Source organism: Glycine max, chromosome 15 (genome assembly GCF_000004515.6).
Source record: "Glycine max cultivar Williams 82 chromosome 15, Glycine_max_v4.0, whole genome shotgun sequence".
Classification (NCBI taxonomy): Eukaryota; Viridiplantae; Streptophyta; class Magnoliopsida; order Fabales; family Fabaceae; genus Glycine; species Glycine max.
The window spans coordinates 3,179,408-3,205,117 of NC_038251.2; the positions used below are offsets into that span (position 1 = coordinate 3,179,408).

Genomic DNA, 25,710 nt, shown 5'->3' on the forward strand with positions numbered 1-25,710 from the left:
TTCTCACAATGTAATGCCTCTTGTTAGAAGATTGAAGAATACGAAAAAATATTGCATAGCTGGTTTATTACTCTGATTGATCAAGTTTTGGTCTACATCTGATGAATGTAATCACTGTATATAAGGCACTGTCTCTTCTAGGTCATTTCTCATTTGCAAGTTCAACCAAAATCAGCCTTCCACTAACAATCTGCACCATGCAGGAAATAAGAATTATGTATTGAACAATCAAAAGTCAATTCGATAGAACATACAGGTGCTATGTGTATGCCTAGGATTCCTTTTATTAGTATTTAGTGGGTACATTGATAACAACGAGAGAGCTAGACGACTAAGAACATATCAAAGATGCATATCAAGGATATTGCAAGACTACTGATTCTGTACGAGAAAGCTAGACAACTCAGACAATATCAAAGATATAGCAAGACTACTGATTCTGTTTCCGCGCTAGATGCTTGCATGGCTAAGAATTTCCATGTCCCAGCCTTTTCTTGAAATTTTTATCTATCATACAGGCCGCATAACAAAAATGGTACAATCTTGATGTGTGTAAAGGCAAACATGATCATTAATTATCAAACTACGGTAAGCCATGCAGTGTAAGAGATGAACATTCGGCTATAATTACTTTCCATATGACTTAGAGAAACAATTAGGCATGCACAGGACATTTCCAACAAGGGGACAAGACGAGAGACACAACATAACCTTTTACAGAATACATATCATAATAGTAGAGGGTTACAAGACAGGATTTTGACTATGATGGTACACAAATATCAGTATGGAAAAAGATTGTTGGACACCAAATAAATGTTAACACTTAGATAGGGAAAGAAAGAAGTATGATTTGATAGAAAAAAAAAAGAGAAACAAAGAGAAATAATAGGTGTTAATAGAGTGTATAATATATAGAGCCATAGAGGTGTCTAAATATCATAACTCTAGTATTTTTATCAATGCAAGGTAAGAAAAATACAAGGGTCTGTTTAGATAAAAAAAATTTAGAAGTACTTTTAGAAGAAGAAAATAAAAAGAAAAAAAAATGAAATGAGTTTTTTTATAAGCTAAAATTAACTTAAACAACTAATTTGTAGAAGCTTTCACATATAGATTTTCTAAAAGATGTTTTTTAACTTACAAATAATCTAATTTTAGATTATGTAAAAGCTCATTTTATTTTTTGCTTCCTATTTCCTTATCCGAAAAGTGCTTTTGGATAAACTTATCTAAACAGACCCTAAGTACATAACTAAAAAAATTTAATGGTGTTTCATGAGAAACTCACAACGAGCAATCGAGCATTATAATTATAGAGCTTTCTCTCATAATAAATAAATAAATAATGGTCAGATTGTTGATCACAAAAACATTGATATGCAGTGAATATATTCCGCATTTAGATTATAATTTTCGGCATGGGTACACATGCCTAAACCCAATAAATTTACCACGCGTTGAAATACATTATATTTATTCTCTAAAGGAAGATATAATTACATCCATTTTCCATCTTTATGGCTTCAATCTAGCTACCACCACTTGAGGCAGATTATTAAGTTGAGGACAATGTTACATGTCTTCCTCATGTGTCAAGCAAGCAGCTTCCAAAGTAGCCATTAATCAACTTTCCATCAAACAAGGGTACTCAATGGAAGTCCTAACATGGAACATAAGTAGTTTGCGAAAGAAATCAAGTAGCTTAGAGTAATTAACTTTGTTTTTAAAAAAATCATCAAGTCTACCATAATCATAAATGCAGCCAAAAGGCATTCACTACAACTTGATGTGGTAGTACAATAATGTTTCCATGGACCGACAAAGGCAAACAAGGATACGTTGTTCATGTCATAGAGATTAGAGACACAAATAGGGAAAGCTAAACTATAAACCGAACTAAGGATTTAAATCCACACGAATATTATATATCTTTATAAATTGCAATCACCAATCAATCGGTCATTTCAACAAACACCTTCAGTGCATAGTCACTTACAACAACAATGTAGTTAATCCAAGCATACCAATATACAATGCCTAGCACATTTTTGTTTAATAAAGTGGATATAGATAAGAGAAAATTACCCTGCCATTCATGGCTCTCAAAGCCTTTTCCGCTTCAATTTCAGATTTGAAGGAGACAAAGCCGAACCCTTTGGGCCTTTTGGTTATAGGATCCAAAGCTAGATCAGCTGAATGATAAGGGCAGAGTCAGCAAAAGGGCATTTGAGAAGAGAGAGAAAGCGCAAGACAAACAGAAACACACCTTGGGTAACTAGTCCGAATGGAGAGAACAACTTCTTGAGCTGCTCCTGTGTAGTGTAAAGCATAATCATGAAAAATGAAATGAAGCAATGGTGAGAGAGGGGCTGGGCTTCAATTTATTGAAGAGAGGGAGGAGAGAAGAACCCTAACTGTGGACGAAGAGCTTTGTCCCGATTCTCCGTGACATCTCCACTTTCCGATTGATTTTAATGTTTACCCTGCTTCTTCTTCGTCAAAGGATTCTACAACGTCTAAATTCAAGGATTTGTTTGGGTAATTTGATTATAGGCTATGTTTTGAAAAATATTCAAAGTACTTTTATGGGTATACCATAATAAAAGAAAACAGGTATAAATTATTCAATTTAATTTGGGTGTTTTCTAACTTTAACATTATTTTAATGGGAAAGATCACAATTAGATGTTTAAAACCTAAGGAAACTTTTTTTTGTTTTTTCAATAAATAAATTTAGGATTAACTTGTTAAGTTAAGGAATAACAAGTTTGAAAATAAAGGTCTTTATTTGAAAAATTTGTGAAAAACATTTATTGATTTGAAGACAAGGATGAATTATAGTAATTTGTTTGGATCTAAGAGGTAAACAAAGACAAGTATAATATTTTAATATAGAATTTTATAATTTATCTTATTATATATATATATATTATTGTATTAAATATCAAAATTTTATAAGAAAAATGATTGATTGATATTTTAAATTTGAAATTTTATTTCAAAAATTGTATCTTAGATTAATCGAACTAAATATAATTAATATAGAAAAATTGAATATTAATTCTAGGTATAAAATAATTAATTTAATAAAGGATTTATGAGATTTTTTTAAAATGAATATTAAATATGAGAAATTAAAATTCTCAAGATTCTCAAGAAACTAAAAATCTCTCTCCTGTTGAACCCTTCCGTACCTAGTTGTGAACTTATACCCAAAAAGGAAAATCAAAATATTCACTTATATTTTTATTATAAAATTTACTTATTCATTAGCTTTATATGTTGAATAAATTTATTAATTACTAGGTATAAATTGCATAACCTATGGTATACTTTTAGTAATAAAAAAAACCATATTAATTATGATTTGTGATGAAATGACATCAATTTATAATTTATGACCATTAAACTCAAAGTAAAAAACAAGTTAGACTCCCTTATGGAGAATATTTGGAGCCTACAATATATAAAAAATGATAATTTTAGAACAATGAATGAATCTGAATCTGGAAACAGCCTTACAACAAATAGGGTGCCTCTATAGTCGGGGAAAGCTCCCTAGTTGAAGGTTGTAAAAAAAAACTCCAAGTTATATAAAATATTAAATAAAAACTACAAACTTAGACATCGCTCCTCTCTCTCTAAAAATCTCCGGCGGTTCTTCAGTTGAACCTTGGAGATCTCCTCTCTCTCTCTCCCATTTTCCTTTCCATTTCGGATCTGGTTCTTATCTCTCTCTTGCATTCCATTTTTTCCGTGTGCGAATTAACTCGAAAATAATTCCCTTTATTTTTGGATCGTATGCAGATAGGAATAGACTTCGTCAGTGTTGAAATCACGAGAAATTGATGGCTGCTCCACCGGCAAGAGCTCGTGCGGATTACGATTATCTCATAAAACTTCTCTTGATTGGCGATAGTGGTAAGTCACTCCTCATGATTTCCTCGATTGTTCCTACAGGTTATGAAAACACAAAACATTGCAAACAAAAATGACATGATTTTTGTCTCGAATTGTTGATTTTGGATTTTGAGGCAAGTATATTTAATCTTAGAGTTTTAATCTTTTCATGATCTAGCTTGTGCAAGTATTTGAATAATTGTTTCTATTACCGTGATACAGTTAGGAGATTCTGTTAAGTGATGTTATACAGACATATCTATATAAAAAGCACTCCGTCAATATTATTTCTCTCTCTCTCTCAGATCATATTATTTATCATATCTATACTTTTCAGAGTTTGGTGCCCACCGAACTTTTCCCAATTCCGTTTTATCATAGTCTGATATCTGAACATATTGGATAACTTCTCCATCGTATATAGTTAGGCCCCTCTCTACCTTGACAATGATATGTTTTATTGCAACTTGTACTAAATTAATGACCACTTTTTATTTTGCAGCTTCTTTAGAGAGTTTTTTTTTTTTGAGTGATTATTTAGTGGGAAAATAAAAAAAACCAAAACATGGCAACGGAAGTTGCTTTTTAGCTTTGTTTTCTTGCGTACTTTTAATCTGTTTACTCCATTGGGAAGAAGAAATATGACCGTAGCTTGGCGTTTCACATGAATTATTTTCATTTACTACAGTATATATGTCATAGATATTCCATCCTCTCTGTTTATTTTCTTTTTAGAGGATCAAGGAATAGAATAAAAGTATTATAGTAACATAAAGAAATTAAAAAATACTGTGGCCATAGAAACTGCAAGAGATGTGCATTGGTATGCAAATTCCTTAATTTTCACAAACCTTTTTTGGTTATTCTTGGTTGCAGGTGTTGGAAAGAGTTGCCTTCTTCTACGATTCTCTGATGGTTCTTTCACAACTAGTTTCATCACAACCATAGGGTGAGTTTTCACAATTTAACATTTAATTGTAGAATCTTGTCTGCCAGAAGTTTCCTTAACATCACAAGGTCTACCCTCCCGGCGCAGCATTGATTTTAAGATAAGAACCATTGAGCAGGATGGAAAACGGATCAAGCTCCAAATTTGGGATACTGCAGGTCAGGAGCGGTTCCGAACAATTACAACTGGTAAGTTCTATGTTAGTTGCAGACGCCTTAACACCACTCTTCTTCTTTACCTGAGCTTGGGATCGGATATGAAACCATAGGCGGATTTATCCCATGCCTAAGCCTAAAATAAATAGTCTCCACTTTCTGTTTGGGTTCCTATTGTCTCAATTGCCAACCATGTAAGATTTATAAGCAAAATAGTTTTTGGGAACGTCTCCCTTGTTGATTTTTTTAATTCAAAATTGATCAGTGATTAATGTGATGATCACTAGTGAGTTTCTTCTTGAATTATCTAAAATGAACTTTCAAGCTAGTGGTACCTGTTGTTTCTCTGTTTGACGTGTCATGAGTTAAATTCCATATCCATTTGAATGGGTACTATTTCATTGCTGTAAGTGTAGAGTTCTTTTATTCTTCATTGATTTCCAAGCTTTGTGTCAAATTTGAGTATCTATCGAGCAATTTATTTTGTGCCAAGCCTTTACTGAATTCCCTTTTTTTTCAGCTTACTATCGTGGTGCTATGGGCATATTGCTAGTCTATGACGTTACAGACGAATCTTCATTTAACAGTAAAGTTTCTATTTGTTACTTTGGTTTAGAATTTTGAGATATGTGTTTTTCTCTTCAAAGGCTTTCTCATTTGGAATAATCATCCAGCTTGTGCCAATTTCAGATATCAGGAATTGGATTCGTAACATTGAGCAGCATGCTTCAGATAATGTTAACAAAATACTGGTGGGGAACAAAGCTGACATGGATGAAAGCAAACGGGTATGCAAACATCTGGGACCTTTCTCTCTAGGAGAAGTATCTAGGAACTTCGATGCACCTATTCTGTGCAGATCTAAGTCAATGGAGCTCATGAAATGACCCATTATTATCATCAAATATACTTTCTTCTTACTATTATGCAAGATTTAGTCTTGATTGCACCATAATGCAGCGTGTTTGTTTTTTCATTTAAAACCTAAAATGGACAAGTTGGAATTTGTAGTTTCTCATAAAACTAAGTTTGTAAAGTGTGCCCACATAGTGAAATGGGAAAGCAAACATGCCCTTAACAGTCAATACAACACACCAATTCACGTTTGCACACTTAATCATGTGCTTTTCAAACCACTTTTAGTTGAAACTGGTTTTTTCTCCTCGTAACATCTGTTCGCAAATCCAAAAGTTTAAACAAACATGCTTAATGATGTTAGAGGAACCATGTTTTAGACCATTAGCAAATGAAACATTTTTGTTTGAGATAGAGAGCAATGTGGTTAAAGGGATTATTTCTGATTTGATGCCATTGATTGAATTAGTAACATTCGGGATCCTCTCTTTCTCAAATGTTTGTCAACTTTGAGATTTTTGGATTTATGTATGCCTTTGCTTTTCTTTCTAGGTTGTGCCTACCTCCAAGGGCCAAGCACTGGCCGATGAGTATGGCATCAAATTCTTTGAAACAGTAAGTGATGCTTACGTGAAAATGTGGAAACTTAATTTTTTTTATCATCGCCAACAGAAAAAATTTATATTGCAGAGTGCAAAGACAGATCTAAATGTGGAGGAAGTTTTCTTCTCTATTGCAAGAGATATAAAACAAAGGCTTGCTGACACTGACTCTAAGGCAGAGGTATTTGAATTTCATCTTTCTTGAATTCAAGGACAAGTTTATTTGTATTAATAACCTTTTCTCTCTCCATCGTGTTGAATGTCTCGCCATATTTTCATTGCAGCCAGCAGGAATTAAAATCGACAACCAAAAAGATCAGGCAACGGCAGGGGAAGTTGCACAAAAGTCAGCTTGCTGTGGTTGAGGAGGCAACATTATTGTCCAAGAACAAGAAGGAAGGAGGAAAATACATGCATGATGATAAATTGATGATGATTCGTGCTTTGCATTTTACGCTGTCATTCTTTAATAGTTTCTTTCCTAGATTAAGTTATATATTAATTCAAAGCTAGATATGATTGTATCAAATCCATTGATCGTTGATATTTTGAATGGATAATTGCATTGATATTCTTTAAAACTTAATAAAATTATAGACGACCCCATTCTTAGTTTTAAAAAATTACACTAGTTATTTCATGTTAAATATTGCTAAGCAAATATTTTCTTGCTCTTTTATATTTTAGATAGATTATACATATATCTACTTTGAACAACATTTTATATTTCATATAAGTACAATTATACTGAACTTATTTATGAAAACTAGAAAGGAGGTCATTATAATTTTGTTACACGAGATCTCCATGCATTTTTTTTTCTTTCATTTTAATAATGTTTATCAATCATGCGATAACTGACATTTTGTCATCAAATGAGAAACTTCTAGAGAAAACTAACAAATTTAAGAATAATCTTTATATTTTGTATCTAAATAGTGAAAACATTTTAAATGTTCCATTAACTATAAATAAATAAGTTGTCATATTTGCTATATGTTTCATAATTTTTTTCTCTTTAATACAGGAATATGCTATTATTAGTATAACATTTTTTTATGGTAAGATAGTTCAATCGAGAAATTTTAAAAAGTTTATAATGATTTCTTATAACAATCAAAGGTTTTTTTTTTTTAATGTATGACAGAATCAACTTTTTTACTAACATATAAACACTATTTGGTTGGTTATAAATGTTGTTATACCTTAATTCTAGCTAATTTATGTTTACTAAACAATTGGGCATTATATTTTTAATGATGCTTTTATATCTTATAAAGTACAGTTAATAAGCTTGTAGATAACCAAAATGCAATCAAGTTGGAATACTCCTTTCTATAGTAGTATAAACTATATACATGTTATGCTTGAATGAGGAGCCCAATTAAACTAATTATGCATCTTTCACAAAAAAGCAACTAATTTTTCACACACACAAAAAAAAAACAAATTATGCACCTTGTCCTACTACATTGATATTTTTTTTTGCTCAACCTACTACATTGATATATTTGAAAATTGACATAAAATGAATGAATCGTGATGAAAAAAAATAAGACAGACGTGTGATGCAAGCTGCCCGAGTTGAAGACAACAGTTAGATCATGACATATAAAAAGGGGAGGGAATATATCTTGTGTTGATTTTTTATGAGTTAGTCACATGGAATTTTTGTATTTATCTTTCTCTTTAATTGTAGGTGTTAAATAGGTAAAATTTAATTAATATTTGTGAACATTTATAAAGAAAGAAATGGACATATATATAATTTTGCACACAATGTCTCATTGAGAGAATACTTAAAAGAATCTTTATAGAACTTATTTAGATTTATATTATTATATATAAATAATTAAACTAAAAATGACATGTAAAAAATTAAATTTATGAAAATCAAACAATCATTCATGGTGAATATTATTAAAATAAATTTATTTCAATTGCGCTCTCAATTTTGATAATTCATTTCATATTTGAACTGCTTATAATGTATATGATCTCTTTCTAATTTTTATGACAGTTTTTTCTTAAATGAAGAGATTAATCAAGTTATTTATCAATATGTTCTAATTGCTTTTCTTTGTGCTATATTGAGTGACACATGTTCAAATGTACATGAGCATATGTTTGGATTGGATTGGATGGCGAAAACCTTTATTTTGGTCTTTGAAATTATGACATGTTGTCACAGTACTGACAGTAGGCTATGAAATCAAAAAAAGAAGTCAAATAAATTCCTAAAATTGAATTTTATAAGTCAAGCTAGTCCTTATTGCCATTAGTCATTCACTAACTCTATTAGCCAATGTCTAATGCGGCACATCATCTATCATTTTGACAGATACATGTGATAACACACATTTAAGAACTAAAATAATGATTTTAAAATTTCTTTTACAATTATTTCAAGTATGAATGACATTTCATTTTTAGGGATTATAATGTATGTTAACAATTTTTACAACACTTATAATATTTTTTCTTTATACTCCTCCATCACATCATTTAACTTATTTCAACCTTTTTGTTCTCTTCCTATATTTTTCTTATGTAAAAATTACAGGGAAAAGTTTTGTTATAATAGCATTACTCAAACAAAAATATACATATAGAATAACTTTTTTTTTTAAAAAAAAAATTAAAAAAGTTGATTTGTCCAAGGTGGACTATTGACGGGATTAAATTCTGATAGATGTTGTCTATATGTGAGAATTTCATCAAAATGATGATGTATATGCTACAAATGACAATGAAAGTATTTATAGGCTCTAATGTAATTTAGATTTCTTACATGGAACTTAAGGCCTTTCATAGGCAATAATATTTTGCTTTTGTGTAACAAGACAAATTTATTTTTGCCGGAATGTGATTCATTGTTAGCAAGTGTATGTTAAGGCTCATGTTTCTCGTGTTGATTTCTTATAATTCATAAAAGAGATATTTATATTTCTACAATTTTATTAGATGTCAAATTATAATTAGTTGTTGGAGATATTTTTTCTTCAAATCCTCTTTTTTTAAAAAATAAATAAACAAATAAATTGTTCTTGTATTAGACACAACAAAGACTCTCTTTTTTTAAATAATAAGGTGCAACTTTCTTTTTAACTAAAATATGAAGAAAAAAAAAATGTAAAACCACAGTTTCAAGTGATTGATATGTATGAACTCGATCAACGTACACTTATAATTTTAGGCTAATTCAATGTTGTCCCAAAATGGATTCAGATTGAGCTTAACAAAAAAAAAAAAAAAACCATTTTCCAGAAAATAAGAATTATATGCGGTAGCCGGCCAGTCAGTCAGCAAAACTGGATAAGAACTAAGAAGTTTCGTATTATGAACACAATATGACTACAAAATGAGCTACCTATAGGTCGTACGTATAATAATAAATTACGAAAAATACACATTAACTATATTAATAAGAAAAAAAGAATCTGGTTTAGTACAAAATTAATTTCCAATCAAATGAAACAATTGAGCACGGGCGTCCTTAGGTTGAGCTTAAGATCATCCTCCTCCAATGGCGTCAAGTTCAAGTCCAAGCGCAAATTCAACTTTTGATCACCATCTTTCGATGATTCCTTCAAGATGGACAACGAAGAAGAAGGTTTACCACACAACAAGCCATCATTAATAGCAGTTCTATGCTTTCTCATGTGCCCTCCCAAAGCTTGTCCAATAGCAAACTCAAGCCCACAAATCGGACACGGGTGCATCCTAGGTTGTTGTTTCATGGTTGGGTTCGGTAACTCTTGATGGCACGAAAGATCTGTGACCATGAGCTTTGGTTTTTTGTGGCTTGCTCTATGGCCACCAAGGGCTTGAAAAGAAGAGAACCTTCTATTGCAAGTCTTGCACTTGAAATCACCAATATCACTACCCTTTGATATTGGGTAATTGGTTTCACTCTCTCCAACTTTCGTCAATAGCATCAAGCAATTAGCCATGTCTAACTTACTCTCTTCTCTGCCTCTCTTCATGGCTACTACGTAGGTCGGTTTAATTAATGGGTTACTATAGCAAAACAGTGCACTACACGAAAGTTGTTGAGATTGGAGAAGTGCCCTAGCTAGTTTCTATGTAATGAGTTATGAGAATTTTGAAGGCACTTCACTTTTAAATTTATACATATAAGATATAAGATTCTCGAATGTGTGAGGAAGGTGCATGTGGCTACGACTATGACTTGATCTTCGGAATTACGCGGATAAAATGGCAAAACTAGCCTTGCTTTTCCTTTGCATTAAGAATTGAAGAATTAATAGTGGCAATAGGTGTAAATATATATCAAGTCGAGGGACCAAAATATTCTTAATTTGTACTGGGTTGGTACTTGCTAGTTGCTAGCTAAGTTTGCGTGACCGCGTATCCAAAGGGGCGAGGCCTATCCGTCTATTTGTTTTGTTTCTTCATTTTTGTTTTTTTTCTTTTCCCTTAACTGCCTAATTAAGGTCTTTTTCCTTTTCCAGTAGGAATTGAAAGACTTTGATTCTTTTAAAATGTGTTTTGTAAAACTCGAATTCAAATTCTCTTTCACTAATCTCAGCATATATTTTTTAAATAGGCATATGTTAAGTTGTTAAATAAATCACGCACCACTAACAAGTTGTTGGATTAAGTGATTGTGGTACTGAATTTGATTTGTTTGAGTAAGATTTTGAATTCAAGTTAGTTTTGTGGATGAAAAAAATTATAATTAAAAAAAAATCCCACTAAATTAATTATGAACAACCTCAATAAATATTCCATGTTAATAATATAGTGAAAAAAAATCACATACTTATCTCTGCCTATACTTTTTTTTTACAACTACTTATGGGTGATCTGTCTATGCTGAATAATGAAGAATCCAGCTGAAATTGCTAATCATGTAATATAACTATGCATGTCCTATTGTATTCTCTAGAACTTTTGAAGAAAAATAACGCCAAGTGCGTCACACGAGTCTTGTTTCGGTCCCGCCTTAATATGATTACCACTTTTCTTTTTTGCATGTACTTGAAGATATTATATTAGAACTGAGTTTTCATGTTAAGAAATTAAACTACTTGCGGTCTGAAATGGAGAAAGTACATATTTATTTATTCAATTATAAGGAAATGACAGTTTTTGAAATGGAATGATAGGCCCATTGAGCGTAGCGTGCGGGCCTACTAAAATTTGCTGTATGTAGATTAAGCGGCACAAAAATATAGAAAGTATTAAATATATATCTATTTTTTTCTTCTATTTAATTTTCCTCTTTTTTTTTTCTTCATTTCCCATCATATCTTTTTTCATTTATAATTTTTTTCTTTATTCAAAATTATGCTTAAATCAAAAGCTATTTTACCAACGAATCAAAATTTTTATTTTTATGTTTATTTTATTTTTATTTATTGAATTTATATTAAAACAGATACATTAATATTTTTAGTTGTAAATCAAATATACACGATATGTATATCATTTATCATAATTATATTTTTTTTATTTCTCTCTTTTAGGCGTTGAATAGATTTTTTAATTGTCCAAAAATCATTTTACTAAAATTTAATGATGTAGCTGTTGAAGGTTCTGACAAGACAAATGACAAGGGCAAACGTGTGTCACAGACACTAAAACGTACGCCGTTGTGCATCGAATTTAATCAACAACGTACTACGCGGTGCGTCAATACACACTTAGGTTAATAAAATAAATATCATTAAATTAATATTTTTAGTTTGTTTATCTAAATTATGTTTTCTTAAAAAAATATTTTCTACTTTATTGTGAGAAACAAATTCTATTTATGTATTATAAAAAGCAATTTTAAAAAAAAATATTTATTCCAAAATTATTTTTTTAAAAAATTAAACAAACCTGCACATAACTCGAATGAAGCTATGCTAGTGTTACATATATATGTATATATATATAACGTTTAGATGTGGGCTAGTAAGGCACAATTAGGTGATACGATCGAATTGATCAATATATATAATTTGTCAACTTTTTTCAAATATGTGATGTGGGGAGCCTTTGGTTTAAAGAGGCTGAAATATTCCACAAGATTGACGCGGAATTTTGGTTGGATTGACTCAGTGCATGCATGTTTGCTTCTGCGATGCGTTCAAAAATTCAAATGATCCGCATTATAGAAACTACTCTTGTAACTTCTCTGTTATTTTTTGTGATTGAATATAGTCCTAAGTGATCACTACCTATTTGGCGTTGCATTTCCAACACCGACTTCACTTATTTGCCAAGAGCTTCTCCAAAAAAAAAATAATTAAAAACTTATTTGCAAAAATTCTTACTTTGATATGGCCATGTAAGTTTCATCCTTCTGACTGCCATATTCTTTTTTTTTTCTTTTCCCATATTAGTTAATTTCTCCTTTTGCCAAACATTATATTCATTCATTTTTAGTTTTGATTTTCTGCTTCGGAAAACCCTTTTCTATCTACGTATGATATCGTCATATTGTAACCTGTATTTGTTTTCATATAAAAAAGAAGAAGTGCATTTAGTTTTAATCCTTTTAGCAAATAAATACAATAACATTTTCGGAATTTCTCCAATCCATTCATTCATTCAACGAAAATTTTTGAATCCGGCCATCCATTACTTATATGAAAAGGCGCGTGGCATCAATCAAGGTAAAGAGTCTAAATGGTCATAATTAAACGGGAGGCCCACTACGGCATATTTCAACGATAAAAATAAAACCATTTTAGGTACAACTCATATGGAGACAGAACGAATAATTAATACTTCACCAATAATAATAATTTGAAAAAAAAAAATAGAGTGAAAATAAAAGTTGAATGTTGGATTGCTTGATTCGAGAAAAAATTATGAAAAATAAAGTGAAAATGAAACGATAAAATTATTTGGTTTGAATGAAATGAGATGAAAAAATTTAACAAATCTAGAAATTTTTTTTTTTACCCTTGTAAGCAAGCACTATCAATCACCGGAAATTACTCCCACTAGGGACTTTTCGTCATTGCAAGCAATCACTTTATAAAAACATCCAACCTATCGCGTGTTGAGTTCTTTCACTCGAAAAAGAGAAACTACTTTATGAGATCCACGCATTCAACTTATTTTCTCATCTTCACTCATCTCAACCAAATCATCCGGCCACATTTTCATCTTTGTCCATCCGCTCCAAATCAATGCTGCCAAACAAAACATTATTTTTGGTGTATACTTATCATAAATTAAATTAATGAAATTCAGTACATCAATTCAATATTTAAATATAACATAGTTTCTTTTATAAATTTCATACAATTTTTTTATATGAATTATGATATTTCAATATTTATTAACTTACCATATTATTTAAACTCTATTTGTATATTTAATTATACTTTTAATCCATCTATAACAGTTAATATATAATTTTGGTCTCTCAATATTTTTGAGCGAATTTAATAGCTCATTTTTTTCATAATTATTATAAATAAATAACTTCTTCCATATCCCCTTCCTTGTATTTAAAATTCTCATATTCTTATTCTCGACACAGATTAAATTGTTTAAACCTTTCTTTTACATAAAACTCATCAATCAAAATATCAAATTTTATCTACGCATCCTGCTAGATCCATAAACTTAAATTATTTTTTTACTTTTAAAAGTTGAAAATGATCATGTATCTCAAATCCATTATATCCCCAACTATATGAATAGAAAACTGGATATCATTAATGGTTTTAAGCTGATGAAAATAAACATAACCGATATTTATTTATTTATTTATTAAAATAAATAAAATTGTTGAAAAAAAATTAAGAGGTCGAAATTGTACACGGTGTTTTGTGTGTGTGTACTTTACACGATCTGTGGTCTTGGGTGTGCTGTACACGGTCTACATTAGAGACACCAAACTTATAAGTGGGTCCTAATTTTATCATAGCTGATTTGACACAGATATAAACGGAGAACTAGTAAATTAAGTTTTCTAGCCACTTGCGGCCATTAGAATTTAGAATATTCTCGTGTCAATTGAATGCTAACTAACCTGATTTGAGGATGGACTTAAGAAAGGTAGCTAGGGAGAATTTCTCGTGGGAACTCCTTCAGTATCAACTATTCAAGACTAAGACAAAGTAGTCCAGTGAAGATTGAAGGATGGATGTTTGTTTTTTAGTATAGAATGGTGACAACAAGGTTACAACTTACAATGACCAATCTTGTCTATGCTACTCAAATCTTCCAATATTCTAATAAATTTTAAAGAATGAATGCTTGTATTGTACCTTATACAAACGATATCTGCTTTGTTTTTTCTTCTTCAAGGGAGAAGATATTTTATTTTTTGGTACATATGAAATTATGAATAGAAAAATGACATTAAATGATGAATGCATTTTAGACCTCGGTTAGAGGGGAGCTGAAGCTAACTCTTTGTTTTAGTTGAAAATCAAAAGACCCATTAAGAAAGAAAAGAAAAAAACAAAGAAAATGTCATCCATTACACCTTTTTGGAACGCGTAACGTATGGAAGTAAGAAAGTATATACACGGGTTTCACATATAAATGTGTTAAGTAAATATATATTAAAAAATATTTATTTATCTTACATCAATTTCTTATGTGCGATATTTAAATTATTCTATATTCATATTTTCTCTTCTTTTCACTCTCTGTATATTCAAATAAGAGAAAATGTTTTTTTATTTATTTATAATTTTCTCTTTACTGAAAGAACTTTTTTTTTATTATCTTCGTTTCTTTTCACTTCCTTTCTTTCATGTTTTTTTTTTAAAAATCAAACATACCCTGAATCTAAACACGACAGATGATAAGTAATTCTCAAGCTGTCAGCAGTACTGTCACAGTTGCTACTTGCTACTGAGCTGGATTAAGTGATTAACAATGTTTTGCTGTGATTCCCACTTCTTAGGAAGGAGAAATGAAGCTTCGTTGGGGGTCCTACTCCTACAATGTTTTACAAGTAATAATACCCCCAAACCTCAACATTCAATCATTTTAAAATTTAAAGATTTTATAAAATTAGTTGTTGATAATTGATACAAATTTTTATAATTATGTGTATAATTTTTTTGTTATTTTTTAATTTTAACAAAAAAAATACGGGAGAAAATAGATAAGAAAATGAGACAGTGAAAAAAACAAAGAAGTGTATTAATTAAGAAAATATATTCAAACTTCAATTCTAGTTACTTTGTGCCAAAAAAGTAAAAATATAACTCTATTTATATATTTTTATCATACAACTTAACATTTTAAGATGATACAAATCACCGAACTTCATATAATTAAAGTTGCACCTGACTATTAAATCAAGGTCAATTGTTGTGCTGACATCTGTCTAACTTAGGTCACGTGAAGCCGAATATTCATATGTCGTGCTTTATGTTCGTCCCCATTGGCTTTATTAGTTTAGCTGTTTTTCTAGATGATAAATCCGATATGTGCTATCTTTTAATATATATATATATATATAAGTTCAGTGATTATATACAGATATTTCTATATATTATACATTTACTTAATATTTATTATTATTTATTTTAGCATATTATGTTATCTAGCTATCATATTTATATTCTTTTTTTTCTTCTTCTTTTTTCATCCTTTTAATTAGTGTTCACCAATAATTTTCCTTTTTTCACTATAATGAAATAAAACAGTGAGAAATACGAATAAATAAATAAATAAGTTAAAAATAAAAGAGAAATGGAATAAAAAGATGTATTATTTAGATAGAAAAATAATAAAAATATTTTATATTAATTAAAACATAAATTTAACCTGAATAAACAAAAAAATTATTTATTATTTTTAAAATGTCTAGTGTATAAAATATTAAATTTTATAAAAATAAAAAAGAGAGAGAAATTATCAATGTACATGGGTCATGACATGTGAACCGTGTATTATTTTCCCCAAGTTTATTTGCATCTATTTTTTTTCCCTCTCCACACCCTACTATTCTTTTTATTTTTTTTCATATTCTTAAAATATCCTTCTCCTTTTCTCTCAATTGCTCCGCACCTCTTCTCCTCCTATCTTAACGCACTAGTGTAATATCCTTAGCCTTGCTCGGATAACAAGTTATCATATTATTATATTTTAACGTATTGTTTAATTATTTTTAATTCTACAAAAATATATGTTAGTAAATGTATAAAAACATTTAAAAATTTATGTAGAGTGGAAAATATTTGGTATATGTATTACAAATTTACAACCTCATAGATAGAATGAGTTGAGCTCAATGCAACTTTTATGTTTTGTATTCGATACAACTTAAGAACCTTCAACAAGCAATTCAAAGATCATGATCTAAAGAAAGAGTTTTTAGTAAGGGTAAGGAGTTAAATGTAATATTTAATAAATTTTTAACTTATGTAATCATTTTTTATTGGCAAGGTATGAACTATGAACTCATACAACCACCATGTGAGGTCAAGCTTTTTACATTGATAAAAGAGTTCCCGTAAGTTGCAAAAGGGTTAGATCATATATTGTGTAAAGTTTCAAGTCAAAAAATAAGATGTATATTAAAAATTGAATTTTTATTATTAAGAATTAGATCATATATTAAACGAAGAATAAATCGAAACTTCTTTATTCTTATATAATTGTAGCATATGCATATTGTAAATTAAATTACATTTTTTTTCATTTCATTAATATATCGACTAGATCAAACAAATTTTATAGTGTATAAGTATAAATTTCATTTAATTCGTAATAAAAATTTGCCTCCTCAATCATTACCATAATAATAATCGATCTTAATTCATTTCTTTATCATAATAATTTTTTTTCGTCATGGAATGAATGCTTACATGAGCGCCCACACATATAAAGTTGACAACAAAAAAATATTGACAATATCATTAACAACTTTTATATTTTAAAAATAAAAATTGAGAATATCCTTATCAACTTTTAAATTAAAAAAAAAAAACTGAAAAAGAACTAGCCAATAATATTATAATATTGTGGACTCTTACAAATTAAAATTAAAAAGTCATTGATTAATAATAAGTTTCTCTAAATTGAACTTCTCACTTAGCCTAATCTATTAATTACTTATTGTAAATCAATAAAGCTTTACTTTTGGCGTGTAGAATTGGCGGCCAGCCATTGATGATGGCGGTGCTCAAAACCGACACAATCTCCCGGAATTTCAGATTCTCACTTCCTCACATTTTCGGCTTCCCGATGGCTGGGTTCTCGAGTAAAGGCCCCGTGCCTCTAACCCTTCTCACGTTGACAGGTTATATATCTCTTTTTCTTTCCCAATCATCCATTATTATTATTTATTCATGAATCCATATGTCACTCACGGCAATTTAAGTGTTAGTGCTACGTTTTAAATTTTCACCACGGTAGACAAAAAAAAAGAATATTAGAGATAAAATTAATTTAGTTAGTTACTAAAAGTAGAAGCTATTTGAGTAGTTAGTTGGTTATGACAGTTAATTAGTTACTTGAAATTATTTGAATAAGTTGTTGCTTATTCAAGTTATAGTTACTAAAAGTTATTTGAGTAAGTTAGTTGATTATTCAAGCTATAGTTCTAAAAAGTTATTTAAGTAAGTTAGTTGGTTACTTAAGTTAGTTATTTATAAATACACCAACTTTGTAATACTTTGATGAATGAATGTATCCTAAACCTGCTTTTTATCTTTCATTTCTGATATGGTATCAGAAGTTTTTCTTCCGTGTCTCTTGCTTCCTATTGTAGCTATTTCTGGTTCTGCCCGGTGGCGTGGATAGTGCTGCTAGTCCTCGCTTTGTGATGACGAGTCGAGGGGGCGTGTTGTGAGTCCCACATCGGGTGATTAATGAGCACGGTAAGTTCTTATATAGTTGGGTAGGTCACCCCCTTATGAATCAATTTTTAAGGGGATCTTTTTTATGCTTGGTTGGTTTTTTTTTTCTCTCATGGCCATGACTGTCATTGATGATTCTAACCCCTTCATTCTTCGTTCTTCCGACAATCTTGACATTGCCTTAGTTTCTCATCCTTTCACCGTGTTCTCGGCGAAGGCTTAGTTGCTGATGTGGTGTTGTGGAAGGATTGACGTGGAGCGGTTGTGGTGATCGTTTCTGTCATCGCATTGTGGTACCTCTTCGAGCGTGCCTGTTACAAATTCTTGTCATTCGTCGCCAATGTCGTGTTGCTTCTCGTCGTTATTTTTTTTCTGGGCCAAAGCTGCTAACCTTCTCAATAGACCTCTTCCTCCTCTCCCCGATTTGGAGATCTCGAAGGAAACTATTGCCAGGGTTGCTGATGCACTGCAAATTTGGTTGAATCTAGCCTTGTTTGTTGCACATGACATAGCGATTGAGAAGAATTTTCTGCTCTGCCTCCAAGTTGTTGGTGTATTGTGGGTAATATCTTACATCGGTAGTTTGTTCAACTTTTTGAACTTTGATCTATATCGGTGTTCTTCTTCGCTTGTCTTTCCCTGGGTTGTATGACAAGAACCAGAACAATTTCAATTTGCATGGCTAGAGTAAGTTTCTCCATGTCTAGCATTATCCAATTTTTGCCAACAAGGTGTTTGATTAAACGCTTCTGAAAATTTTGGCTTATTATTTTAGCCTTTTAGGCTTGTTTTGACGATTTCAGCTTCTGCCATGTGTGGTGGTTAAGCATTGTTCATTTGTTAGCTTCTGTCATGAGTGGTTAAACCTTGATTATTGTTGGTTCACACAGTGTTTGTGAAAAGTTCTCATAAAAGACAAATTTTGTGATTCTTCTATTTTGTTGATGTAAGCTTCTGTTTATGGTGATTAAGCATTGTTTAAGCTTTTGCCATGGATGGTCAAACATTGGATTGTTGTTTTGTTTCTGCTCTTGATGGTTAAGCCCTCTTGCTTTTGTCAAGTGGTTAAACTTTGAGGTATAGTTTCTGCTTGGTGGTTAAGCTTTGATAGTTTTCTGGATTAATGATTTGAGCTTTTGTCAAATGGCCTTGTTGATGATTTCGCTTGATGGAAACTTTGATGCTTGCTTTGGACTCTTTGAAGAAGTTGACGTTGGTCGAAGATTTCTAGAAGTTTCTGTTTTGACCAATGTATTTCCGACATGTTTAGCTATATTCCAAGTTTCATATTTTTTTTCCCTTTAATGTTGATGTATTGTATTCTCCAAGCTAGAAGTGTTTTCAACACAGTCCAGCTTGTGGGGTATTAGAGATAAAATTAGTTTATATAGTTACTAGAAGTTATTTGAGTAGTTAGTTGATTATGTCAATTAATTAGTTACTAGAAGTTATTTGAGTAAGTTAGTTGGTTACTCAAATTATAGTTACTAGAAGTTATTTTAATGAGTTAGTTGGTTACTCAAGTTATAGTTACAAGAAGTTATTTGAGTAAGTTAGTTGGTTACTCAAGTTAGTTATTTTTCGTTTTTGTATAAATACACCAACTTTATAATAAAAAATGAATGTATCATAAAACTGCTTTTCATCTCTCTTTCATTTTTTTTTAAGGAATTTTGGATTCCCCTTATAAATAACTCTCCCTTTATTGCCCGTGCAAATAATGTTATTTGCTTAGGTACCATCACGGGGTGCGATGATGGGTAGATATGGTCAGGGGTGCTTCGATTCTCAAACCTGTGTGTATGAAAAAAATATTTTTTTATTAGGAGAAATTTATTCCTTAAATGGATTTCCATACCCCATAAATTAGTTTCTAACCCTGGATCAGGGGTTATGCTGGGTTCAAGCAACCAAAAAAGATGTCTTATGGTGTGATATGATTGATAGATAGTCATGCTGTTTAAGTATGTCATCAGCGGTTCAATATTCAGGTTTGTGTTTACAAAAATACACATGAGAGGCGTTAATTCCTTAAATGGATTTTTGTATCTCGGGCAAATTAGTTTCTAACCTGGACTGGGGGGTTACTTTGGGTTCACCAAAAAAATGTTATACTCTTGGGTAGACAAAGTTACACTAATTCAACCATATGATAATCAAAAACACAAAAGATAGGGAAGCTATTTGTTTTCCTTCGCTGTTTTTCATAACTTCATTTTTACAGTTAGCACATTTGACATTTGGGTATTCTTCCCCTTTTTGCAAGGATTTGATTTTTTTTAATCTTATTTGTTCAGTATTACTATGAGCCGGGCACCAGAAGGAAGTTTCGTTCTTTGTTATCTGTTCAGAGACATCTAGCAGGAGAAACAGGAGACTGTGTTGTTGCTAACTCAATCATATAAAAAAATGAAAGCACTGTGAGTTCTAATTCCATCTTTTGCAAGTTTGTGTGCCTTTTTGGAAATGAAATCTGTCTGAATACCCCCAGAAAGAACTTGAAGAGCAGAAACATTGAACATTTTTATGTTTAGACATAATTATCCAAACACAAAGCCCATATCTTCACTTGCCAGCCAATACTGCTACAGACACAGGTCGCCAATTCGCTATGGAAGGAACCTCATTCGTTAAGCTAAATAATGATTGGATTGTTAAGTAGAAAACCCTGTAACAATAATATAATAAATAAGCTTAAGTTACAAACTGGGCATTTCTATTTTCCACACACTGTTGTCTTGGGTACATTCTGATTTATAACTATTTTTTTTCTCATAAGAAAATGTAATCATTTGGTTTGGTTTATAAGGCTGTGGAATTGATGATGAGCTAGATGCAGATTTTGCTTTGATACATCATACATATGATGGAAATGAGTCAAATGACATTCACACCTTGCAAAAGAAAATAAATAAAAGGCAAGATAAAACTCCAATGTTTGTGAGGCAGTAGTTTGTGTCCTATTTTATTTGGATTGAGAAATGGGACTCCCACTTACAGTGGAAGCTTTTCCCTCTTATCAGCTAGGCTTTAGGAGTGGGTTCGGTACATCTTTTGGCATCACAGCCCAGTTTGCTCACCTCACAGCACAGCGTGGATATACCACTCTTTCCTATCTGACTGGGTTGATGCAGGAGTGAGTGCCGAACTGGCTGGATGTGAGACACAGTTATCGTTCACAATGGAGGCTCTCACGTCTTATCAGCCTGATTATTAAGTTCTCTACGTTTGTTAGTTTTCAGTTTGGATATGGATTACATCGAAACATATTTTGCTCTTAGAAGACAGACACATGGACAAGAAATTGATTAAACAGTCATTTTTTAATTTACTCGTCTTTGATGTAATTAGCTCAATATTTGGTAATAATGATTTTCTGTGAACTTGGTTGAAGTGTGCTATCTCTAAAGTTTTGGTCTTTAATCAATCCAAATGACATTGTGTGATCTATGTAACCGATCTCACCTAGTGGAATAAGATTCTTATTGTATGGTTAAACTATCCTCTTACTAGTCTATGAAAAATGTCTTGGTTTCTAATGATGATTGCATGCAAAATCTCCTCCCTTTTTGTCCTCTTTAAGACAATTTTTTTTTTCTTTTTTGCACTTTCCTTTTGGCAATTTTAATTTTTAAGCAAGCATTTGCTGCTCTTGATTTGAAGCTGCAACAACAGCAACACACACAGCTGTGTGTGTATAAGAGTTATGGTATGCCACCTGTCCCCCTACCCTATCCTGATGCTTACACCTCCAATGTACATAAAAAATGTAAAGAAGTCACATAAGTGTAAGACTGTAAGATGATCGAGGCTTGTGGCTTTAAGTTCTTTTAATGACTTGATTTAAGCTATATTTTCTGCAGAATTTTATTGAGTCTGGGGCAGGACGGAAGTTCGGTTCCTTGAAAGCTCTTGAGAATTTCTTATTAGAAGAAAATGCATGTATAACAACACTTAAGGTGCAAAAACCAAGCAAACAAGTTATTTTTGGTTTGACAATTAATAATGTGAGGTATCAACATATATATCTGCATGGTTTGTCACTATCTAAATCTGATTTATGTTTCCTTTTCAGTCAGCAGTGAAATCAGGCACTGGAGAGCAAATGGCTTGTGGTGTGAGAAGTGACCTTAAACCTGTCCAAAAATGCTCTTCAGTAGCAGAAGAAGACCAAATCACTCCAAAGTCCTCGAAACACACTATTCAATCTGCGGTGAGTTTCAAGACTACATAGACTTTATAATGCTCAAGAACTGATCATGCATTCAGTGTAACTAATTGAATGTCTTTTTAAGCTTTCCGAGAACCAAGTTGGAGGATGACAACAGAGCTTCCATGCATAACTTAACAGCACCACCACCAGCAAAAGTAAGCTGGGTTCTGTCTAGTCCCGGGGGGTTCTGGAGCCCTTTCCTTGATGATTCCATTGTACCAGAATCTGAAAAGCTGAAATGGTCCAAAGCATTTGTACTATCAATCCATGATGATGGAGGTATTAATGGACTTAATAGCTGAGGTAAGCATGAAATAAGTTAATTTATACTGCTTTCATGTGATTCCGAACCTCAGAAAGCACTGAAAGTCACTTGTTGATTTCCTTTCAGCTTTGCAGGGTTCACAATGGAGATGACTGGAAATATTGGTGAATATGTGCTGATATCATGTAGCTTAGATTGTAGATGGGAATGGGATTATCCATGTGACTTAGTTATCTTAATCTATATGCAGATATTGTTCTATTTCACTGATTATAATGATGAAGGTTCTATCACAGAGTTGCACCTCGAAGCTACTTGTAAACTGGGGAAAGATTGAAGTTTTTACATCATCATCTCACTTCAATACTGAGACTCGAAGCAACTTGCCAAATGATCTATACTATAAGCCCGCTGGCACTTACAACTTTTGCACAAAGAGTGGTGTGCAATCTAAAACAACGTTTTTTTTTTTGTCAAATTTTATTTCGATAATATCCTTGAACATGTGGTTTGATTCAATATTTCTTTAATTAAATTTGGGAAATATGTAAATTTTTCATATTTTCATAATTTAATTCGCAGAAGTACGTAATCACGTTTTGGAAATTTAATTTGGAGAAAACTGTTCTCACAGTTCCAGATTGCACACTTACTCAATACTTTTTGAAATCCACTGTTTGAACACAAAAAAAATTAAAGGAAAGAATATAAAAGCCTGGACTCACATAAAAACCAATCCTCTTTGTTATGGACGGAAAACTGAGAAGCTGCACCTTGTCTTGTACTTGTAGTGTGCGTGCCTATAACTCACATTACAATAATACATATAAATTATAAAATTCCTAGATTCAAAGTTAGCAGAAATATGCCAAAAGTTTAATAATTGAGTAAATTATGAAAAAGATGTTATTTGTTAGTTTTACCAATAACTTTTCATCAAAATCAGCAACTTTTTAAAAAGGGATTCAAAACGTTTGATGAATATTAAAATAAACAAATGACATCTTTTTAAAATTAGGATTTATTTTTAAATATATGAATAAAAAACAGATAATAAATACAATTAATTATATATATGATTTATAATGTCAATATAATATTTAAATAATAAAACTATAAATAAAGTATTATTTATCAATCTTTTAATATTTTTAAAAATGTTTTTATTTGATATTTTTCTTTTTTTTCCGGCCATTCTTTTCCTTACTGAACACTCTAAAAAATATTCTTGCTTCCTTTTATTTTCCTTTTCCTTGCTTTCCATTTTTCTTTCTTTTCACTTTAATTTCCAAATTAAGCATGCTATTCAATTCAAAATTCAAACTTTTCTCTCTTTTTTCACTTTATCATATATATATATATATATATATATATATATGATAAAGTGAAAAAATAAGTCCTGTTCACTGCGATGTGGTAGTGAGTAGGGGTAGGATTCTATTTTTTTTTTTTTGGGCAATGGATACAATTAATTGAAATGGTCTTAAATAGTAGAATCTGGGTTGGATGCTGATTTTTAAGTTTATCATAAAATCAGATTGTATTTAATCTATTTGAGAAGATTTTGATATCTGAAAATTAGAGTATATTTAATTAAAATATCTGGTGACGGACTTCCTATTTCTGAAAGAGACCAGAAGTATATTTAATTAAAATATACTTATAGGAAAGGTTATTTATATCATCATTTAATTCTGGATTATCATATAATTGAAGATTATTAAATTTTATAATAATAATAAATTTTTTGAAGAATTTTTTTTAATAATAATTGTTTAAAATATAATATAAAGAGTAATTTTTAATCGATTAATAATTTAAAAACATTTATATTAATAGTATATCAAAATTAGATTTATAGATTTTTTTTCATTTTCCAAAATAGACCATAATATAAAAAATCCTAGAGGCAAATGGAGGAGCTTTGTTGTGACTTGTGAATAAGGGGCCATGCCCTCTCCCAATTAGTTGGATTCTTTTAAAAATAGTTAAGCATGTTTAAATAATTTTACATATATATGGATGAGTATTTGAACATCTATTGCCGTTTCAATTAATAAATAGATGTAGAAAATAAAATTTGCTTCTAACAAAAAGAAAAAAGGCAGCTTTTGAAAAATTGCTAAACGAGTATTGCAATATCTATTCTTGTTTCATTTAATAAATGGGTGTAGAAAACAAAATTTGCTTTTGCCTATAAGGAAAAAGTCAACTTGTAAAATTTATATCAGTATTCAATTATTGATACCATTTGACATCTGTAAAATCTGAAATTAATGGATGATGATATTGAGTTGATTAATGGTGCAGTTTTCAATTTGAATTAAACCATTAAAATTTACTAAAAATTATCTGAGTTAAACTTCAACTGCACTCTATACAATCTAAATTTAAAACAGCGGTGGTTAAAGTTTAACAATGGATAATTTTGAGTAAATTTTAATGGTAGAGTTTATATGGAATTTATTTGAGCGTGAAAAATAGTATTTAATCCTTATAAGCCGTTTTTAGTTTAATTTATCAAGCTTCTCGGCAATAAGCTCAATAAATTAAACTAAAAAATTATAAGAATTAGATACCGTTTTCCCACGCTCAAATTCCAAGAAACTCTTCTAAATGCTCTCCAAATGTGTTAATTATGCATTGCTTTATTTATGTTATGTTTAACGCTACATAAACTCCGATAATGATTTATTGTGAATGTAAAGTTGTTTTATTACACTTCACACTAACGTTGTTTTGTTACATTTCTTCACACTAAAGTTGCTTTTGTTATATTACAAACTAAATTATACTTATATCCTTTGAAGTTTAGTCAAATTTCTCTAGATATTCTTTATTTTTCTACACCTACACTAATTTTTTTTAAATATTTGAAAACATTACATTGATACTTTTTGATTGTTTAAAAAACAATGCACCGTGTATTCTTACAAAGAAGATTGATGTAAATGTTAAAAAAACAAGGAGGTG

The 25,710-nt window shown here is 30.7% G+C and overlaps 3 protein-coding genes and 2 pseudogenes across 7 annotated transcripts; 3 read left to right on the forward strand and 2 right to left on the reverse strand.

Annotated features, from left to right (window-relative positions):
• Positions 1–39: 39 nt before the first annotated feature.
• Positions 40–2,581, reverse strand: LOC100807097 (small RNA-binding protein 11, chloroplastic). Of its 2 annotated transcripts, XR_001385083.2 has the most exons (4): positions 2,419–2,576; positions 2,270–2,315; positions 2,089–2,195; positions 40–190 (listed from the first exon to the last, which is right to left on the reverse strand). XR_001385083.2 is itself a non-coding variant. In XM_006597216.4 (3 exons), the coding sequence occupies exons 1-3, from the start codon at positions 2,337–2,339 to the stop codon at positions 143–145; spliced, it is 225 nt and encodes a 74-aa protein (XP_006597279.1). In that variant the 5' UTR covers positions 2,340–2,581; the 3' UTR covers positions 40–142. The 2 variants fall into 2 exon arrangements, 1 of the variants encoding a protein (XP_006597279.1); XM_006597216.4 differs by having other exon boundaries at positions 2,270–2,581.
• Positions 2,582–3,419: 838 nt separating this feature from the next.
• LOC100800345 (ras-related protein RABE1c) lies at positions 3,420–7,035 on the forward strand. Of its 4 annotated transcripts, none has more exons than XM_006597217.4 (9): positions 3,424–3,571; positions 3,811–3,924; positions 4,780–4,852; positions 4,940–5,040; positions 5,528–5,593; positions 5,698–5,795; positions 6,415–6,477; positions 6,553–6,645; positions 6,749–7,035. In XM_006597217.4, the coding sequence occupies exons 2-9, from the start codon at positions 3,852–3,854 to the stop codon at positions 6,827–6,829; spliced, it is 648 nt and encodes a 215-aa protein (XP_006597280.1). In that variant the 5' UTR covers positions 3,424–3,571; positions 3,811–3,851; the 3' UTR covers positions 6,830–7,035. The 4 variants fall into 4 exon arrangements, with proteins under 4 accessions (XP_040865804.1, XP_006597280.1, XP_003547410.1 ...); XM_003547362.5 differs by having other exon boundaries at positions 3,501–3,726; XM_041009870.1 differs by having other exon boundaries at positions 3,420–3,571; positions 6,415–6,645.
• Positions 7,036–9,776: 2,741 nt separating this feature from the next.
• Positions 9,777–10,572, reverse strand: LOC100813871 (zinc finger protein ZAT12). The gene has a single exon (XM_003547379.5). The coding sequence runs from the start codon at positions 10,448–10,450 to the stop codon at positions 9,932–9,934; it is 519 nt and encodes a 172-aa protein (XP_003547427.1). The 5' UTR covers positions 10,451–10,572; the 3' UTR covers positions 9,777–9,931.
• Positions 10,573–17,573: 7,001 nt separating this feature from the next.
• On the forward strand, positions 17,574–18,945 carry LOC121173635 (reticulon-like protein B11; annotated as a pseudogene).
• A 457-nt stretch (positions 18,946–19,402) lies between these two features.
• LOC121173636 (uncharacterized) lies at positions 19,403–23,281 on the forward strand (annotated as a pseudogene).
• The last annotated feature ends 2,429 nt before the right edge of the window (positions 23,282–25,710 follow it).

Coding starts and splice junctions, on each gene's coding strand:
- LOC100807097 (XM_006597216.4), bottom strand. CDS start 2,339: ATGATTATGCTTTACACTACACAGGAGCAGCTCAAGAAGTTGTTCTCT. Junction 2,196..2,269: donor ATTCGGACTAGTTACCCAAG/GTGTGTTTCTGT, acceptor CTTATCATTCAG/CTGATCTAGCTTTGGATCCT. Junction 191..2,088: donor TGAGAGCCATGAATGGCAGG/GTAATTTTCTCT, acceptor TGCATGGTGCAG/ATTGTTAGTGGAAGGCTGAT.
- LOC100800345 (XM_041009870.1), top strand. CDS start 3,852: ATGGCTGCTCCACCGGCAAGAGCTCGTGCGGATTACGATTATCTCATA. Junction 5,594..5,697: donor AGACGAATCTTCATTTAACA/GTAAAGTTTCTA, acceptor TGCCAATTTCAG/ATATCAGGAATTGGATTCGT. Junction 6,646..6,748: donor ACACTGACTCTAAGGCAGAG/GTATTTGAATTT, acceptor TTTTCATTGCAG/CCAGCAGGAATTAAAATCGA.
- LOC100813871 (XM_003547379.5), bottom strand. CDS start 10,450: ATGAAGAGAGGCAGAGAAGAGAGTAAGTTAGACATGGCTAATTGCTTG.